The sequence below is a fragment of the Neolamprologus multifasciatus genome, chromosome 13 (assembly GCF_963576455.1).
Source record: "Neolamprologus multifasciatus chromosome 13, fNeoMul1.2, whole genome shotgun sequence".
Taxonomy (NCBI): Eukaryota; Metazoa; Chordata; class Actinopteri; order Cichliformes; family Cichlidae; genus Neolamprologus; species Neolamprologus multifasciatus.
Genome location: NC_140451.1, coordinates 10,153,963 through 10,174,890, shown reverse-complemented (window position 1 = coordinate 10,174,890; position 20,928 = coordinate 10,153,963). Strand labels below are relative to the sequence as shown.

The following is a 20,928-nucleotide window of genomic DNA, read 5'->3' as shown; positions in this document are numbered from 1 at the left end:
TAGTGCACAAAATAAGCCAGGGAATGTTCTCGTGGGATTCTGTTTATAGTCGTTATATTTTCATTTCCTTAATTATGAGAGAAGAAGACAGATGTTATCTGAAAGGCCAGAATCAGTGCGGAAAGTCTTAGTCTAAGAAAATATTTTAATAAATAAACTTCTTTTCCTTCTTTTTTCTGTTTTAATCATATATATTTCTGTACCGTGGGTCTAACCAGTCAGTATTATGTGTAGGTGTAAAAATGAAACCCTGATAAAGGAAGAGAAGTAAAGGGGGTGGTTTAATGTCACACACTCACACACACACACATCGGGTATCTAGTCATAGATTTTTAAAAAGTACAGATCTAGTTTTGTGTTTTGTTTCAACTCCAACACCAAAACCTTAATCTGCTTTTCAGTATCATATATATTCACTGGGCTGGTTTGGACATCCTTTTGGGTTCAGAGCTGTCTAAACTCTTAATTTTATAAAGATTTCTCAGAGATGTTGTCCACAGTCACATAACAGCATCCATGATGTGAATTCTCCATTTCACCACATACAAAAGGTACTCTATTGGAGTGGCATTTGGTGACTGTGAAAGTCATTTGGGTACATTGAACTCATTGTCATGTTCAAACCAGTTTGAGATGATTTGAGCTTTGTCCTATGCTAATGTGTCCTGTTAGAAGCAGCAATTGGTAAATGTGCACACTGTGGTCAAAAAGGAATAGACATGATCAACAGCAATAAATCGGTGGGCTGTGGTGTTTAAACAAAGCTTAGTTAGTGCTAAGGGGCCCAAAGTGTCCCAAGCAAATATCCCTTAAACTATTATACCACCACATCCAGACTATCCAATCTTCTATCCTCCAATGGGTTCGGAAATGCTCTTCTGCAGATTTGAGTTGCTGTTGTTTTCCTATCAGCTTCGAGTCATCAGCTCGAATCATTTTTCCCAGGCCACTGCAGCTCACTGGATATGTTCTACTTTTCAGACCATTCTCTGTAAACCTCAGAGTTGGTTGTGTGGGGAAAATCCCACTCAATTTCCTAGTTTCTTAAGTACTCAGACCAGCCACTAACCGTGCCATTTTCAAAATCACTGACAAAGTCGTCATTCTGATGGTCTGTCTGAAGGTCATCTGGACTGGGTCTACATGCTTAAATGGATTCAATTGCTGTTATGTGATTGGCTGATTAGATACATGGGCTAACAAGTAGTTTAGCAGGTGTAGCTAATGAAGTAGCAGGTGACTGTATTTGCTTACAGTCAAAAGAAACGTGAAGCAGTGTTAAAATTCAAAGAAAATAAAGGCCATGTATACATATATATATATATACATATATATATATATACATATACATATATACATATACATATACATATATATATATACATATATATATATATATATATACATATATACATATATATATATACATATATATACATATATATACATATATATATATATATACATACATATATATACATATACATATATATACATATACATATATATATATATATATATATACACATATACATATATACATATATATATATATATATATATATATATATATATATATACATATACATATATACATATATATACATATACATATACATATATATATATACATATATATATATATATATATATATATACACACATACATATATATATATATATAAATACATTTTTTTCTTATTAGATATAATAATTATTTTTTAGAAATATATGGGGAACAGACAAATTGCACATTTTTTAAATATTTATTAATAACTGGAACATAACAAATAATAACAACATAACAGCAAGGACACGAGTTGGTTTACAGAATCATATTTTTCCACAAAGGCTGCCATTACAGTGAAGGACAATGTGAACTATAACATTAAGTCTACATTAATCCTCGTGTCCTTTCACTGGAGTGGCCTTCAAAAGATGATGTTTTCAATGTGAAAAAACAAGAGCAAAAGTAAGAAAAACCCATTCACTGAACATGACTGCTTTACTTTTCTTTGGTGAGACCAGTTTCAAGACATCTCGTGGGAGAAACACAAAATAAAGGGTCTTTGACATTTTGAGGAGCACAATCCTCTAAAGTAGAAACTTTTTATTTATTTTTTAAATTTTCAGAATAAGTTCAGCATTTAGTTTTTGTCCGCTCAATCCCACCTTTCTACAACAGGTGATGGTAAAGGCGTCCCCTTTAATTCCTGGGCTTGAAACTTCAAAGTCACACATGAACATTTGGAAGCTATTGTAGAAGCAGCACAGGCACTTAAAAGACATTGACACTGACATACAATCTGGTACAATAGTCATGCAGTGATACAGTTTGGCCAACATAACCAGTGAGCTAATAATAATTAACATACTGAAGAGCTGAGTGAAGCATGGTCTATGTTGGTCCAGCTGGTTTTGCAGCAAAAAGACCCCAGTCGGAAAGGTTGCTTACCCGTGCAACAGAAATAAAAGGGAACCAACTTTAGCATCAGATCGTTTATGTACAGTCTTACAGAAATATACACATCTATACCACTTAGTCGTCTTTTCTACAGGGTCGGTCTGTCTTTAGCTATCAAGCTTGTCCACAGCTTTTGCGGGTGAAGGCAAAGCCATCCAGTTTGCATAAACACTATCATTGGCATATCTTGTAAAGACCGGATTAGTGGCATCATGTCTGTTGAGCAGTACCGGGCTCGTCTCGGGCCAGTTGGGGTATGACATGCCTAAAAACGAGAACACATCATTTTTCTGCACTCAGTGAAAGAAAAACAGCGTGCAGACAGTAAGGTTCTCAAACAAAACTCTCCAAAACAAATCCTGATCTGATTCTGAGAGGTGTAAAGTTATGGCTTTGTATTGTATATGCGACACAGAATAAATGATAATATAATTTATTATTTTCCCTTTTTTTGTCATTTATTAAGCCTGCATTGTTACTATTGCCCCTACATTTCACTTGGGGCAATATGCAACATGGTGTCTACTTGTAATCAGTGTCAACTGAGAGTTGCATTCAAAAGCCTTACTGTTTCTCTGTTCATCATAATGGATTAAGAGCTAATGTACATTAGAAAGACGGGAAATTTATCACAATCTGGAATTCAAACCACAATGAGTGATTGAATCAGTGAGGACCTGTTTCAAATGTTACACACCGTTTCCTCCAGTGCAAATAAATGACGAGATGAGGACAATGTGGAAATGAATGGGGGGAAACAAACAAAACTATTTACAAATTAAAAATGCAGATGAAGCACGAGTATGAGGAGTGGATTATAAATAAGAATGAAGGGGATTTATATTCAATATTTACAAATATAGCAATTTTTGGTCAGTGCTTGTGTACATTAGAAGCAGGTCCGAATAAAACAAAGAAAAAGTCAAGACACAGGAGCTTTTTTTTTTTTTTTTTAAGCTGAGCCTCTCATTTACGATGAAATGGGAGCTATGTCAGCATTAGCGAAAGGCATGCCTAGATCACAGTCACACACACTTGACTACGGGGGGAAAAAAAAGCCAATCACAACTTGCCAAAAAAGAGAGCTTGTGTAGTGTGTCCTGTTTCTAAAATCGAGTAAATGCATGGGAGATTCTACCATAGAGCTTGTTTTCAATCCATGTGGAGGGGAGGGTTCGAGGGAGAGGGGCGTTATTACAGTCCACTAGTGGTGTGTCCTCTTCAGAGAGGGCGTCGTCGTACAGCAGGGCATCGGCTGGAGTGGACGCCGCCAGATCCAGGTAATCCTGACAACAGCAGATGAAGGTGTAATTAGGCTGATTAAGGAGGAGGGGAATTGTAGCATGCAAAGGTCGGACGAGTGACCCGTGCACTGACTGCAAGCTCCAGCAGACATTTCTGCCAAATTGTTCTCTTTACCGCATCCAGAGTCTTGCTCATTATCTGGTATTGATAACAGTGAAGAATGAGCCCGCTGCGTTATAGGATGCCTGCATTCCCATCTGCTCAAACGCTCTATATTTAGCCTCACTTCTGCAGCAGGAGCCTGACTGGCATGCTCTGTGATTACACTGCCCAAGGCCACATTTAGGATTGCTCTTCAAACACTAATTATGGTATCTTAGGAGATTTGGGGAGAGTGACAGTTCATACAACATAACACAGCATGTGTCTGTGTGTGCTGGACAAAGCACATGCTGTCCTTAAAAAACTGATACACTGCTTATTTTAGACTTGCTCCAAATCTGAAAGGAGTGGAAAGTGGAAAAATAAAACCCCTCAAACTTGTATCTGTCAGATCGTCACTGAAGTGTTGTCAAAATTGTGCCAGTAACACACAGAAAGAGGCTGATTTATAGCTCCCCCGCTTCCTTGCCGGGGAGGGAAACGAAATAAAGCACTGCAAGATATTTTATAGCTTCAACATACCCGACTTTTCACCATCATCTTCTCCAGTTCTTTGCTGATGTCTGCAAACGTCTGCCTCTTGTCCGGTTCTTGCTTCCAGCATCGGAGCATGAGGTTATACCTGGAAAAGAGGAGCACGGTTCAAGTGGGTGAAATACAGTGAGTATCATTTAATCCTCCCTGCTGAGTCATTTCCCCCCCAAATGTGGTGCAGGGGAGTTATAACACTCAATGGTAATGAGGAGATGCTAAAGTAGATATGATAAAGTGACAGAATAGAGCTCACATTTCCTCTGTGCAGTTCTCTGGTCTCTCCATCCTGTAGCCAGTCTTGAGGAGGTTAAATAGGCGCTCGGGAGCGATACCTGGGTATGGATTTCCTCCCAGAGTGACAATCTCCCACAGCAGCACACCGAAGGACCAGCTGGAATAAAATAGAGAAGGTCCTAAGAATATTTCTATGAACAGATAAGAGTGAGGCTTTGGGGGGTTTTTTTTGCAAATGGACAACACCCTTATTTGCGTTCTTGCCCAAAAAAAGCATGCTGATTAATTCATGGGCTTTATTGTCTTATTGTTGTCCAAAATGTCAGAATATTTCCTTTAAGCCGTAATTATACTCACACGTCACTTTGTGTTGTGTAAATGTGGTCAAACAAAGACTCTATTGCCATCCACTTAACCGGTATACGGCCCTGAAAAATACAGAGAGATGCTGCTGAGTGACTATATGAGTATATGTACCTGTATCATAACTACTCTTCTCTATTATTTTCTCTACCTTGCTTCTTTTAACATATGAGTCCTCTTCATACACGTCTCTGGACAGGCCGAAGTCAGAGATCTTCATCTTCCGCCCTTCAGCAACAAGGACATTTCGTGCTGCAAGGTCCCTGTGGACAAGCTGTTGGACCAGCACACTCATTTAAAGCGCCTCACATTTTTCTTTAACAGACATTTAAGCTTCTTACAATGAATCTTCCACTGAATTGTTCAAATATTTTACAAAGAAAAACACCAGCTTGGCCTTATACCTTCATTTCTGCCAGGTACTGCATGCCTCTGGAAATCTGCCAGGCAAAGGAGATCAGGTCACCCATGGTGAGAGCCCTGTCGTCTGGGTTCTCCAGGTAGCTTGAGTTTCGGTTGGCATCCCTGCCCATATAGCTCGGGCCAACTTTCCGACTCTCACGAAGGAAATTACGGAGTGACCCATACTTGGCATACTCGACGATGAGATACAATGGACCTATTCAGAGAAGCAGGGCTCTTAGACTCAATGTGCAACACGCATGTTCTGGGATGGGATGGCAGGAAGACGGAGGTCTTACCATCCTGGCTGCAAGCTCCGTACATCTTTATGACGTGCGGGTGGTTGACTTGCTTCAGCAGAGTGAATTCTGACAGCAGGTCACGCAGCTCGCTGTGCGAGGCGTTTTCTGTCACGGAGGAAAAGAGGGGGATCATAATGATGAAACCACTCACCTCTTCAGACATTCACTGCTCATATATCACAAGTGCTGCTAGGCTTGTCTGGCCTTTGCCTGGGTACTTTTACCTTTAAGCATTTTCACAGCCACAGTGGTGTATCCAGCTTTTCCTTTCAGCCTGAATGCTGTTGCCTTGACAACTTTCCCAAACTCTCCTTCTCCCAGCGTCTTGCCAAGCACAAGGTTTTTACGAGGAAACTCCCACTTTGGATCCTCCTGTTGAGAGAAAGCAATGACGGTTTGTACTTCTCAAAAGATTCAACATATGAGACACAGGGGATGAAAGTGCTGGAAGAACCTTACAGGTATTTTAAAGGTTTCGGTCTCAATTGATTCCTGCGAGCCCCGGCGGACATTGTTGGCAGGGAAGCTAATGGGATAGGCTTGAGCTGGCCGACGGAAAGTCATCTCAGCAGATGCTATCGGGGGCTTTGGCGAGTTCTTGTGGTATCGGCGGATGAAGTATGAGGACAGGAGGATGGACACGATGAAGGAGAGGAGAAGAGCTGTGGCAATGACGGTCTTACACATTTCATCACATAGCGTCTCTGGAAGAGAGTACGTTGCACAGTTTTAAAGAAAGAAGCACTTAGTGCTTTGCTTATTCAGAGTTAAAACGGAGTGAGTTAATCAGCAGCAGTTCTGTGTGGTTTAGGGAAACTCACGCTCAATGTCATCCTTCTCACAGAAGCATCTTTCTGTGAAGCAGTAGCAGGTTCCATAGCAGGCCTTAATCCCACTCAAGCCTCGTTCATGGCCTCCAATAACGGGCTCCTCTGCAGAGACAAATCCAGCGTGAGCACAGTCTACATAAAGCAGAATGGTCTTATTCTCGCTGTTATACACTGCATGTGTGTTAAAAGGGAAAGCATACTTGTGCAGTCTTGCGGGCAGATTGAAGGATCTTTACTTTCCACTGCATCACAAACACTATCTGGGCATGTCTGCAGGTCAGGGGAGCATGTTGAATAATTTTCAGTTATTCCTGGAATATGAACACAAGAAAAGAAAGAGAAACCTCAGCAGGAAACAAGGGAAAACAGCCAAGACTGGTAACCAAACTGCAAGTACTTTGCATTCAAAAACCCATTCAAAAGTTGTCTTAACCTGACTGCATGTGTCCTTAACACTGCAACATGCAACGGTTTTAACAGCAGCCTGCACCACAGTGTTGGCTTGCTTTAGCAACAGTAGGGTGTTAGTCACACTCGTTTTTCAGCCAAATTAGGACCATGTTTTGCCACTTCCTGGAGCAAAATGATCAAAATGACCCTTTAATTTGTTTCATTACTTACACTGAAGAAAACATGTACTCATCTGGTTCTAGTGAACTTCCCCCAAGGTCTCATAATCATTCAGTAATGTTAAAAAGTTACAAGTTAAGGAGAAAAAAAGTTTGTCCTTATGAAATATAAAGTACCTTTCTCAGTGCCCTGCCTCCACTGGCATCTGCCGGTTGTTGCCCCCAGGCCTCGGGTAGACTCACAATCTGTTCGCTGCCTGTTCTCTGCACAGGACAGGACCTGCTGGCTCTTCTGACCAGCTTTGATTGCTACGTACAGCAAAGCCAAAAGAGCACATTACCAAATCTTTAAAGGACACTAGAGATCAGGGTAACACGCTTGAAAATAGTCTGCATGTGTGCTTGCTGTGAAGTAGCACCTACCTGTGCCATCTATTTTGATGTGGATCTGAGTGCTCGCCTCCAGCTGTTCGTTTTCCTCCTGAGCAACAACAAGGTACTGCAAGTCCTGGCACTCGGGTTTGCGCAGTGCCTCAGAGTCATTCACATACAGATGTCCCCACTTCCTGTCTGGGGATTGGGTGATGCTTATGGCTGTGTAGCAGGCCTGTGAGTCAGCAGACATGTTCTTATCTGGCACCTCAAGTCGGTATATGACACTGAAGCCATCGAACTGCTGGCAGTTTTCCACACAGATTTTGCCAACCTGACAGGAGTTGGGACAAGAGATTGAAAATGTGAACGACACTGGAGAATACAAGTGTAAAGATGGAATAATGCACACACCTTTTGTAAACAACTGAATACAACATTTTGAAAGGCAAATTACTAGTTTATTCCTTCATGATCTGAAGAAAATAAATCTGCCATTAATTCAAATAATTACATTTAAACTGATTGCTGTACATTTTATAAAGCCAGAATAGTTTTGTTTTTGCTACAAAGTATGAAAATGAACAGAAAACATTTGAGATGTTATATTTGTATTGCCAGCAGGTGGCAGTCTCTCTGTAGATTTAATGGTCAATGGAGCTGTTCTTAAACAGCTCCATTGACCACAAATAAAATGTATTATCATTATTACTATCATCAGGATTTTAATGTAACAGATTATAATGTCAAAGGATTGCACTGATGGCCACTTACATTGGATTAGTACTGAACAATAATCAATGGATAAAAGCTACTAAACCTCCCAGACGTTTTACCTTCTGCTGACTGTAAACAGGTTTGGTTTAAGCAAGACACAGGTGAATATCTTTATTTTGTAAAACATACAGAGAGATCTGTAGTTGTGAGTTACTGTGTACTAAAGCATGTGCAATGTGATGGCTTATAAAGCCAGTGTACAGCAGGGTTAGTCAAATCAAATGCATTTCCCAATGCATCATAATGGAGCAAGTACCTACAATTCAATTTCTTGAAGTCTCTCTGTCAGAGTTCAGTATAAAGAAACTGATATGAGGCCACTGATGGTTCATATTGCCTATGACTTTTGTCCCTGGTCCCTTTCATAGGCCAACAATGATTCATTTGTTAATTATGTCCTGAATACGATTATTAAAAAGATTCAGACTATATCTTTGTCACTGTCCGTGATGCTATCACGATGGAAAGATCTTTTTTTTTTGTGTGTCCATTAATCCATCCATCTTCTTCTACTCTAATTCTTGGGTCGGGCTGGAGCCTATCCCAGCTCTCTTAAAAGTTTATAATAATATATATTTTAATCTAAATCTAGACCAAACACAAAGTTCAAGGTTTGCATGATAAGCAGTCATGCAGTCATGAGTACCTGTGCATAAGGAGAAGCTCTGCGTGAGACTGTGAATATATGTGTGACGTTGGGGAAGTGGATTTGGACGGGTAAGATAGTGACATTGAAGTGCAGCAACACTGTTCCCTCTAGACCGGGATAGGTGGTGTCATTGACCAGGTAGTCGAGTTGCAGGGTGCGATTCTCTGTCACGTGCAGGTTCCTCTGCAGGACCAGCTCTGAAATCAAGAGAAATCGTGAAAAGCCTCATCTCCTAATGTAACTAATTCAATCGCGCGCAGCCTTGGAGTACTTACGGTAGTTGTGCACAGTCTCTCGAATGCCTTTGGCTTTTTTTTCAGTGAAGGAGTTTTTTATGTCAAATGTTTCCTTTACCCATGGGTCAGTGTTGAGCCAAGTCCCCACATACTTATTGTGGTTTTCGTCTAAGATCGGGGTTAGATCTCTGTCAAAGACATACAAGGAGCCAAAAATTCCACCCTGAAAAAAAAAAAGTCACATTGAGAAATTTCAGGCCTCATGTAAACATGAACTTAACCAACACCGCATCTGTACACAATCACCTTCATCCGATTATAGCTGATGACTATGTCTGCCGAGTCTGTTCCGTTCACATATGGCGCGTTATCATCCTCGTCATTGACAAAAACATTCAGCGTCGTTTCCACCTTGATGATGGTGGTTTCTGACTGGATGTTACAAACCAGCAGGAGTCTGTAGCATTCGCTCTCCTCACGGTCCAGCTGAGCGTTTACCACCAGCTCTTTGTTGTCGTTTACAGCAAAAGGACCCGGAGGGTCTGCAGAAAAAAGGAACAAAATTAAACAAAACAATCGAACAAACGAGCCTGCATGTGGACGCGACCACTTCATGAATCAGGTGGCGTACGGAATAAAACATAAAAGCAGCATCGTAAAACATCTCAATGGAGCTAAACCAGGGTCAAAAGTTTCATTCATTTGAAAAAGTTTGTTGAAACTGAAACTCTAAGTGTTGATATTTAAAACATAAAAAATTACAACTAAAAAAAATGAGCATTTTGGTTGAAAATGGCCCCCGCTCCTTCACGGGATGCTGCCGGCATCAGCCAAAATGTAAAAACACTACTTCTGATTATCCTATGATGGACTATATTGGCGGGTAATACACACATACATACATATACATGCATACATACATGCATACACATGTAGTTGTACATATGTTTCTCCTTTCACAAGATAATATGTTTTTGGTCCGATGTGTCTAACCTGATTCCACACTGTAAGAGATGGTGTAGTTGGGGCAGACATCGAGTCTGGTGAGACGCTGTAGCTGCCGCAGGGCTCCTGGGAACCTGTTTTCCATGATGTGTGGGTTGGACGTATCTCTGTGTGGGAAGCAGAGTTCCTTTGTATCTGTCTGAGCACACTGAGGCAATGTGGCATTGACAAAGTCCAAGTTGATCTGCACAGGTTTCCGCGTGGGGCAAAAGGGCTTGTTGGTGAATTCAGATCGCACCATGGCATTCAGGAATAACTTTCTCACAGACCACGACCTTTGATCTGATGGGACACAGAGCCAAAACAAAAACAAGAGGCATTTTAATCTCAGACAGTGCTTTTTTTGATGACACAGCTCTTCTTTGCTTTTATGCAATCAAATTATCATCCTGAACTCGAAGCCAGAGCATTATTGGTATGCGAAGAGCATAAATGTCTAGAAACTAATTTACTCTTGTGTGTAGCGAATACCTGGCACTGAAATAGGACTGTGCATTACCATCAAAAGCCTTGTATCCAACTCACATAGCTGGGCAAAGTCGCTCTCCTCCAGGGTTTTGTTCAAGAATAGTGTCCCGGTGTTGATGTTCATGTAGAACCAGGAGCTGTAGTGTGGAGGCGTGGCAGTCTTTGTTGGGCACAGGTAGAAGTGTGGCTTCTCAGTTTTATCGTCCCGCATGGCATGAACCTGGAGGATGGGCGTCCCGGCCTGCTGGCCAACATATACAGTCTCAATGTACTCCTTCTGAGGGAAGTACAGACACGTCGCTCCTGCACCAAGTGGACATGAAATAACCAGATGTTTAAAATTTGGCAGCCAAACGAATCACAGGAGAAAAGTGTTATTGTTATTGTTTTTAAGGAAAATGTTACCATAACTGAAAAATAAGGCATGATTACATTGCAGATGCTGATGACAGCATATCAGACATCTCTTTCTGGATGTTTAACTGAGTCAACAATACCCACTGACAATGCCATCTGGGCACTGAATGGAAATCAACACATACATGGACTATGACAGGTCCAGGTTTTTTTTTTTTTTCTAATATATCTTTCATCTCTCTCCCACGTTAGCGGAAATTGAAAGCAGGACTCAAATGACACTTATGCAGCTCCTTTAATGAATTTCTCATGTGGTCAATAACACGTGGTTTCCGATTCTCCTTGTGTTCACCTTGAAAAGTTTAATTACAAGGGATAACATGATACGGAGGAGGCACGTATCACTGCCTGCAAGTCTGTGTGTGCGTGTGTGTGTGTTGGGGGGGGGGGTTGACGAGTAATCCATAAAGCAAAATAGCAGGCTGCGTGTGTGTTTTACAAGAAAATGGAGATGCGAGTGTTCCTTCTGTAATTATATCCCTGTTGTGTTCCTCTTTGATGACGGTAGGCGACCATTTAGGGAACGCACTAATGTCATTAGCAGACAGCAAAACTAGATTTTCTATTTCTGTTGGTGCAGTTGAAGCCTCGGCTCTGGTTTCAGACATTGATTTAATTTTGAGGGGCTTAGATGACAGGAGGCCGAGCTGATGGATAAAATGTGGCCGTCCTTCCTCAAGGATGGAGATACACTCAATGAGGCTGCAGACCTTTTTATTAAAAGTGTTCCGGAGGCAAAACAAACAGCAGGGCTCATGTTTGTTAATCTTGCTGGGGATGGTGGGAGCCGGTTTCATGACTAGGGATGATTTTTCCATCCCCTAAATCTATTACAGCTAAAATGCAGTCATTCACACTCATACTATTGACTGTATTTTATTATATTTCCATTGTATCTTAGCTGATTTTTACTATTTCATACCATGAAAAGGTCTGAAATAGGTAATTGGCTTCATGATGCATATAACATTTCTGAGAAATTGTACAAAAAATTTGAGGGAAAAAATAGAAAAAAAGTAAAGAATTGTCCACAGATTATTTTAGGTTGTAATTATACTCAGTAATCTGAGCATCAGGGCTTCAACTGTATACCCAAAACAACCATTAGAGGGAGCTGTTATCACAGTGACACGGGCTCGAAAAGCAGCTTAATCATTATCATAATATATTACTGCTCTAATGTCTCTACTGCTTGCTTGGATAAGATGTTAAATGATTGGACTCATTTCTATTTGACAGGTCAGAAAAGACTCCCACTACTCTCTACAATCCCTCATCGGATGCATACAGACAATTTAATTAATCTACAGAAATCTTACAGACGACGGCCACAAATTGAATACAGCAGATGACAGCAGCTCTGCAAATAAAGCTACATGGTCCAATGTGTTAACCAGCGGGAGCTGAACACATTTATGAAGGCAGGCATTGGCTGCAAGCCACAGTGGCCGGACCCCCTGCAACACAATTCGTTTATATCATTCAAAATTCAATTTCTTTCTAGGACAGAAGCCAACAGAAAGCAAGCAGTTTATATCAAAACTAATTAATTGAATGCATCAAGCAGGCCCATCCGAGCAAATGGCATCTTTGGTCTGTGAAGCCATGATGATGCTTTTCCAAGGCATGACTCATTACCTTCCTTAAATGATGCACAAGAATGGCAGAAATACAGCTGGTGGTGACATTTTCACCTATTATATTCATGTCTAAATAATGACCGAAAAGATTAAAAAGACGTTGCAGAGGCTTCATTTCCATGCTTCTTTACGGATTTTAGTGGGCTGTTTTGGAACAGCCTTGGCCTGTTATTGCTCACAGTGTGGAAACATTAGCATCATAAGCAGATGTTTTACAGCCTTCGATCACCTATAAAACTCATGCTGAGCTTCTGCATACAGTGTCATTCCTTTGAAAGTAATTTTGCAAACAGAGAGTGTTTAAACAGGACAATTCATGTAGCAATCCATGTTTACTGTAGATATCATGTACCGCCGAGTGAATAGTGAAACTGAATTTATCCACTGCTGAAAAACAGGAACACGAAACAGTGGAAAACCCTCTTACGTCTCTATAAACGTATGCGCTTCCTGGTTGTCGTTTACGATCGCAGTCTCCGTGAGTTAATCGTGCCTGGGTGCGCGTGTGTTTGTTTTGTCTCGTATTATAACTGCAAAAGAACAAAAAGGACAAAAGCTCATCACAAAAGCTGAAACCACGCTCCCCGTCAGCCACAGACCACAGCATGTCTGGGACAGGTCTGAGCTGACGGGGTGGGACGCCCTCCATCGTCCCAGACAAAGACAGGAACTCAATTAGCTCAATGCGTGCTTCGCCTGATAGATTTACCAGCTATGAGCTCATGTGCTGGAGTAACCCACTGGCTTACTAATCTACCTCCAATCCTCAATGAAACAAAATGTGGATCTCCCACAGACGTCCTCACTGAGCATCCTTGTCAGCAGCGTGGCAGATGAGGAAACGTGACCCTGCCCGGCTGCTGCTGTGTGATAACTTGACATTATAATTGCGTTCTTAGTCTGGACCTCCAACAGTAAGAGCTCAGCTTCGTGCCCCTTTTTCTCCCAAGGTCAATGAGGTCTGCGTCTGCCCCTGGTAACGACCCATTGGAAAGGCAGTGTATCTGGCAGCATATCAATCAATAACCACACTAATCAACAGTGATGCTGATTGTTTTCCACTGATGACACAGACAGAGAGAAAAGCTGCACAAGTGCAATCACGTTCGCCGAACATAATATTGGAGTTGCTTAGGCATCTTGTGCGTGGACGCTGAAACATTACTTCTACTGTGCACGTGTAATTTCACAGCCTGCTCCACAATTTAGCCCATCAATATCCACATTTTCAAGGAATCCATCATCTTTTACAAAGAAGCTGTAGCCAGGCACATTAAGGAGCAGTTCACCCAGTTATATCACGGTGATATAAATAATAATCACTCGGAAACGTATCGTGATTGCTCTGCTTCCAGAGATGTTGCTGCTACTGGAATGGTTTTCCAGAGATTCAATTAGCTAAAAAGCTGCACATTCGACTATAATTCCACTTATGAAAGCTAATATTGATCATAATGTTTTGAAATCTTTCCCCCTCCTCTGTTTCCTGTCCTATTATGCTCAAATGCTTCATCGTATCACACTGGTTTCAGAACCTGGATTTATATAGGCATGACTCTGATGCTTTTCGATCGTTCAAAACAACACGTGTAATAAGGAAAGAAAGTCATTTCCTGTCATAATGACACAGACGTCGAAGTTTTAATCCGATTAATAAGATAGCTGATCTGAGTTTGGAAAAGGCAGCCGGGCTCCAGGTAGATTACTCAGATTACCATGATGCATACCGTAACATAATAATCAATTACCACATAATGTAATCCAATTATTCCCCAGAGAATACAAGAGCTGAGATCCAATGAACCATGTTCATCAGTCATCAAGAAATCTAATAGGACCTCTCCTTAGGGGTTAGCTGCAAGTACAAATTCAGTTTAAGGATTCCTCTGGGGAGGACTGTGGCATCAAAAATTGAACACGTGGTACATCATGGAGCTCCAGACTGAGTTTGATGAAGCAGTCATTAGGTTGCTTTGATAAAATCATCTACCCTCACCACAGCAGTGGTAAAAAGCCATCAGATTTACTGACATGTACACAGAAGGAGGCAAATACTCTAAATGCCCGTGTCAAAACACAGAGAGCTTATTTATATTTGCATAAATAGCTCACAGCCACAGGTTTCATAAAGGGCTTAGCTTAAAGTACCAGATTTGGGAAAGAATTGCTTTACAGCCTTTTTTAACACTACACCAAGCAGTCTAGACTCATGCTACCAGCTCTTTGAGACTGTGTTTATCATCTACATTTAGCATTACTCTGTACTCTGAATGCTGACATCAGTAACGCTGCATCATGGTGACAATGCCAGTGTTTGTATTGTAGCATCTTCTAATCAGTGCTAAATACGGTCTGAGATTGATGGAAATGTCATTAGTTGTGCAGTTACTGGACAAATTAAAATCTTGACCTAATTATTGTGCTCAATAAAGCAAACCAAAAAAATAATAATCATGGGATCATTAAGATCATCGGGATTCATTTTCTCAGAGCCATGAATGTCTGTACACATTTCCAAGGCAATCTATCAAGTAGCTGTTAGATTATTTTAGTCGGGTGCAAAATGAGCAGGCAAAAACAACAGAGCAACACTGCAGTGAGAGAAAAACGAACAAGGCTGAACACAGTCACGTGTATCACTTACACATACTGTGCATCAGAAGCATCAACAGTCTTGTTGTTTCAGAAGCAAACACAGCAAAAATGCATTCATATATAAGATGTCCTAATTGTGGGAATCATCAATGCACCAGCGTCATTAAATGGCACTGCTAAGATGAGTCGCCACTATTTGCACTGCTAGACTCTGACTGCTTGTTACAACTGTCCTAACATGAGTGAATCTGGTGGATTGCAGTTTGGAAACAAGGGGAGAGTCACTGCTTTATGCCGGGGAGTGGAGATCGCTGAACTACCAGCACAAAGGGAAGTGGAGCTTTCAGAGTTTCTGGCATTGGCAGGTGGTTGGAGAGGACGGAAAAAAGATTTCCAGCATGTTTACCCATTTCAGTAAAAAGAAGGACCAAAAAAATGGATGCCAAAGTGGGGCTGGAAGAGGATGGGGGAAAACAGAAACATAAGTATGAATCAGCAGCATTTATGGAAAATGTTAATTTAAGGAGATTTTTCACTATTATGGTTTGCTCTCTTTAGAGAGATTGCAGTAAATGTGCAAATTTGATTCTGGCACCAGTATGGCAGTAGAGTCACTCCCATTTTTGCAGTGTCACACACACCATGTGGACTCAGATAAGCAGGGCCTGTGCTTGTTGATTGTTGTAATGACGGGTCAAACACGATGTGCACTGCTGCACGACTGGAAAACAACTTGTCAAGACCCATGTGAAACCAGAGGACTAAATGCCCCGAGGGTAAAATCTCAATCAATGTCTCCTTGTCCTTTCACCACAGCAAATTAGATTCTACCCATGCATGAGAGCGAAGTGTGACCCTGAACTGACTAGAGGATCAGACACAGGGGTTTGACAGGTAGGAGCGGCATCCGTGCGACGGCAGAAATGGCAGCCTAGGATTAGAGGTTGGGACTCTCAGGAGTCTCAAGAGTCTCAAGGCAGTAGCAGTGATTTGGATGAAAGTTATTTCAAAAACCGTGGGTCCACTTTGGCTGGGAAGCTCGAAGGATGAGAGTCTTGTGACTGATAAAGTGGGAAAATCGGGAGGTTTAGTAGAAAAGACAAAGCAGCCTAAAGTGCTGCAGCTGTTCCAACAGGTATCAGAGCGTCTGTGGCTGACAGCATGTTTACTGTCGCTCATGAGCTTAAAAAAAAGAGGGAACACGCCAGCTAGCTCTGGGTTTGAATCAAAATAATATAGTCTGTTGTATGCCACATTTTGAAAAAAAAGAAACTTTTTGCTATAGCAAGTTTTAAGAATCTCAATATGTTCTTTCTAAGATGCAAAAAAGAAAAGCACTCCTGTTGACGTAGCTCGGTAAAAAAGATCTAATCTACTTGCATAATGATGTTTCCCACTCACACTCAAATAAACACAGTGACAACAAGCGTGGAAAATTGACAATATTTATCATGCATCCATGAGGAACACAAGACAGAAGCTTTACTTAATTGTATCATGCTGTAAGGGGCTAAATCCAATAGCACCACGTATCAAATGAGATCTGTTGGTCTGGTACTTCTCCAGAGGAAAAGATGCTGATGAAAATGATCGCTTTGAGTTAAAGGGAAGGAGGAGCACCAAACCACTATGTTATGGTTTCACCGGTCAGAGGGCGAGGAAGGGTCAGAGATACCGTAACAAGGTCACGGTGGAAGCAAAACAGATCAATGCTTTTACGTGAAAACATCTGTGGCACTTTTTTGTGTAAGAGATTACACAAGTGTGTGTTAAAAAGGGGGAGTGGATTTTGGCTTTGACCAGGTTCCGTCACAAAATGTATTTTCAACTCCAAACGCTTTGTTTATAAAGCTGCCAGCGGATACTGAAGGCCTAATCTAATTAATAAAGGGTTGTTTCAGTAAGCTCTCCAGATTTCCTCAAAATGTAAATAAAAACAAAGTAACGACGAGCCAGATATTCCTTTCTTTGGCCTTTTTTGTTCACACAGAAGTGCATGTGACTGCACGATCTCTGACAAAGTAAGCACAGAGACAGAAGAGCAGCTGCAGCCTTAGTGGCAGCTAATGGGAATCCTCATAAAGAACAATGAATAGAGGCGTCCCAGCTCCCAGTTCACTACAGCTTATGTCTTGAACTACTTTACTTTGGTCTTAAGTGCAGGGCAATGTCTCAGGAACATTTAAAAATGCTGATTGCTACAAAAGTGAGCACTGATTGCCAATTTCCTTTGTTTGATGATCTCAGCGAGAAACACTAAACTAATCAGTAAACTGGAACCTGGAGCAGGAGTTATATAAACCCCACTGGGAAATTCCTTTGTAATAGCCATTCATGACTGTGCCATTTGTACAATTACATTGAAGATCAGAAAAACTAAAGTTAAACTAAATTGACAAATGCATATGTATATTTATGTGGAACTTCATGAGTGGACGATCACAGGAAGGAAAGACCTCCTATGGCATCCAGTGGCGCATTTAGTTAGTCTTAGTCTGGCAAGCGGAACAGTGTGCAGGGTGGGATATATTGTCCGTATTGAAGATACATTTTTGGCAATATCTTCCTCTCTGCAATGAGGGAGACTTCTGAGTTTGAACTCCAAAAAATATCTAAATCATGCTCTCACATACAGTAAAGGAAAAGGGTCTCGGCAGGACAGAGAGTTTTATTTTATCCTAGTTATTTGCCCTCCTCATTTCCACCATCCCTCATATAATATACAAGAATGATAGGAGTCCTTGATCTTTTCGAGGCCACTGCTAACTCCTTTCTCAATGCTAAGCTGGAGCTGGATAAGTTCACACCAGACCACAAAACCGTCTACCACCTTCTGGTAAAACTGCAGAGAGCTTACCAAAGTAGTACCACTGAAATTTAAAGCAAAAATATTCTTTAGATTCAATCAGTGACTCAAACAGCAATAAAAATCCACATTAGACGTAATGTGATGCAAAAAGTGCATCACAACAGGACTCATTTACTTGGAAAATGACTTATATGTAAAAACCATTTAGTGATTTAAGATGTTTTAAAGGAGTCACAACAGGCAGAACATCCTCACAAAGTGGGGTAAAATAAAAACAATCATCGATCCGGTAAAATCAGACTATGTCACTTTGTGGCAAGCCCGGCAGCAGCCCAAGCGGCCCGTCCGCTTGCATAACAGGCGATATTTTCCTGAAGAAAACAAACAGCCAGTGTTTGCCCAGAGATAGGAACAGCTGCTGCACACCTGCCCATGGCTCGCCTCTTCTCCTCCCTGAACAAGTGTAGGTCTTTTGTTGCAACAAACAGGCAGGTGATGGGCACCACATTCACGTAGGGTGCAGCTTTCAGCACCCATTTAATTACCAACACGTCCTTGACACGTGAAGTGCAACGAGACCAGCCCTTTTCTTCTATAAATATCAGGAGAAACGCCTGCTTTGGTGACTGTGCAAGCAGAGCCCAGCAGGAAAGGCCATGTGGATGCATGTAAGGTCTGTAAGAACAGCATGCGTGTGACTGACTGTGTGTGCACTATGGACTGATTAAACAGCGCGTGTAACAGTGAAAAAATAATCAGAGGACACTGCATAAAAGTGTTCTACCTTAACAGTTGCATTAATCTTTTTAACTACTCTGCAGAAAACTGCTCCCCTGGGTGATTAAGTAGGCCTGTAGTTTATTGCAGGAAGAAAACAGCAGTGCTCTATACACGTAGAAATGAACGTCTTTTTATACATCCCAGATCCACTCAAAGACTTTGATCATAATGCTTGTTTGCCTCCCTTTATACAAGCACTGATAGTAACCTGAAGTCCAAAAAACACCCCGTATTTGTTCGAGCATTACATCTGACATACTGGCGGCACAGTCCTGAACTATGAGGGACACTTTAAATATAGACTTCATGAAAGGGCAGTGTTAGTGCAGTTGGGCTGTGGGATTGTGGACGGGATTATAATATTATGATATATGGCTGCATTCATTCTACTCTACGTTTCATTGTTGTCATGCCACGCATAGCCAGCGCACAATGCAAGGATCACTTTTCTGCTGTGTGCCACAGTGCTGGCGTTGTGTTCGTGCCCTTTCAGATACTTCGTAGGGGGAAAAGGCCTTAAAAAAAATCACTCAGCTTCCAAAATGCTGCAATTTAGCTTTTCACTTGAGCAGCCCTGTGTATTTGTCAGTTGCAATCTATACTTCATGTTCAGTGGCTCGCTCTGTGGCAGCACCTATTTCTCTTCACCTTGGCCAGCTTTGCAGATACTAAATATAATTTTTAAATAAACATATTTTAATTCCTTCTGCGCTAAACGGTCTCTCTGGCAGAAAGGTCAGTAAGAGACGGAGATAAAAACTCAAAGACTAAAGCTAATGCTGTCTGAATAATTTATAATACTAAGGATGAACGCGTTTAAAATAAGAAGCGAACATTAAATCGTCTCCTCTGTATTAATAGTTAAGACCAGAGCATTTATTTTGTTTTCAAAAACGCATCACACTAGTGCAACATTTAGCATTAGTTTGCAACTTCATCGTGCGCTCCTTCACCTTTTTCCAGTGCAGCAGAACTGATGATGAACCTTACCTTCCAGCAGCAGCAGCAGAAACAGCGCAACGATGTTTCCCCGAGAGAAACCACAACTTGACCCCATATTCGCGAACCATAGGTGAAAGTTTCTGAATGAAAAGACGATCCAAAAAAGTTCCTCTGGGCGAAAATTAAATAATAGTAAAACAAGAACAATAATCAAACCGATAAAATATACAAAGATGGGGGGTATAAACCAGTGCGCGCTCTGCGTCCAGATGAAGTCCTCAGTGTCCCATAGACGGGCTGCTGTGTTGAGGCTACAGAGGCTGCTGCTGGGCTGACTGGCTGGTCTGGTGGGGGGAGGTGGGGGGGAGGAGGTTCACTGCTTCACTACTCACTGCCCCGCTGCTTCCGCAGAAGCAAGGCGGCATAGCATCTACAGGAAATTTAAGAGCATAATTTAACAGCAGGTCAGTCATCTCATTAAGGCTCTGCGCGGGGGAGGTGGTGGGGCGTAATTATTAACAATTATGACTGGGCGCGTAATGGTTCACTTTAAAGGCACAGGCGCTCTTTAAAGGTGGGCATCAGGTGTGCTCGTTTTAGCAACCGGTTCATTATAACAGCCGTGTGATAATTGTAATTGTGCCTTTTTGTTTAATTTTGCTAAGCTTGAAGTAGCTTCGATGAATTCGTTTGTTTAATTCGGTTGAATAAAAAATAGACTTTGAGCACAATGTTCCAGTTGGTGGCAAGAATTAAGTGAAACTCCTGCCAATAAAGTGACGGGGCTAAGTTGTTGTTGTTGGGGTTTTTTGCCTACACATTTTATTGCATCCAAGTACTCCATGTGGATAATTAACACTCCCCAGCTGAGTAGAAGTCCTCTGCAGTCTTTGGATCAAAGTCCCGGAATGAAATCAGGGGGTTAAATGATGTGGGACCGTTCCTCTCTCAGGTCTGAGTGTGTGTGCGTGTATGTCAGAAGCTGAGGGTGTGTTAAAGAGCGGGATCTCTGTGTGACTGAACAGTGAGGAGATAGCGTGGAGTGATGCATTGCTGCAGCCTCGGGCCAGGACACCAGTCACTCTCTCAGCAGTGTCTTTCCAATCAATGTCTCTGCATGGAGCGAAAACACA

The 20,928-nt window shown here is 41.4% G+C and overlaps 1 protein-coding gene across 1 annotated transcript; it reads right to left on the bottom strand.

Moving 5' to 3' along the window:
• Positions 1–1,752: 1,752 nt before the first annotated feature.
• Positions 1,753–20,883, bottom strand: ret (ret proto-oncogene receptor tyrosine kinase). The gene is made up of 20 exons (XM_085182715.1): positions 19,844–20,883; positions 10,670–10,915; positions 10,133–10,426; positions 9,446–9,681; positions 9,179–9,362; positions 8,901–9,100; positions 7,529–7,811; positions 7,283–7,414; positions 6,737–6,847; positions 6,528–6,638; positions 6,166–6,410; positions 5,931–6,078; positions 5,704–5,811; positions 5,407–5,621; positions 5,154–5,276; positions 4,997–5,067; positions 4,659–4,796; positions 4,394–4,493; positions 3,603–3,750; positions 1,753–2,729 (listed from the first exon to the last, which is right to left on the bottom strand). Exons 1-20 carry the CDS (start codon positions 19,908–19,910, stop codon positions 2,572–2,574), a joined length of 3,318 nt encoding a protein of 1,105 aa, XP_085038841.1. The 5' UTR covers positions 19,911–20,883; the 3' UTR covers positions 1,753–2,571.
• Between the last annotated feature and the right edge of the window lie 45 nt (positions 20,884–20,928).

Excerpts from the sequence above, each read along its gene's own strand:
- ret (XM_085182715.1), bottom strand. The coding sequence starts at position 19,910 with ATGGGGTCAAGTTGTGGTTTCTCTCGGGGAAACATCGTTGCGCTGTTT. Across the intron at positions 6,639-6,736 it reads CTGCCCGCAAGACTGCACAA|AGGAGCCCGTTATTGGAGGC; the intron begins GTATGCTTTCCC and ends TTGTCTCTGCAG. Across the intron at positions 3,751-4,393 it reads AGATGATGGTGAAAAGTCGG|GATTACCTGGATCTGGCGGC; the intron begins GTATGTTGAAGC and ends TGCTGTTGTCAG.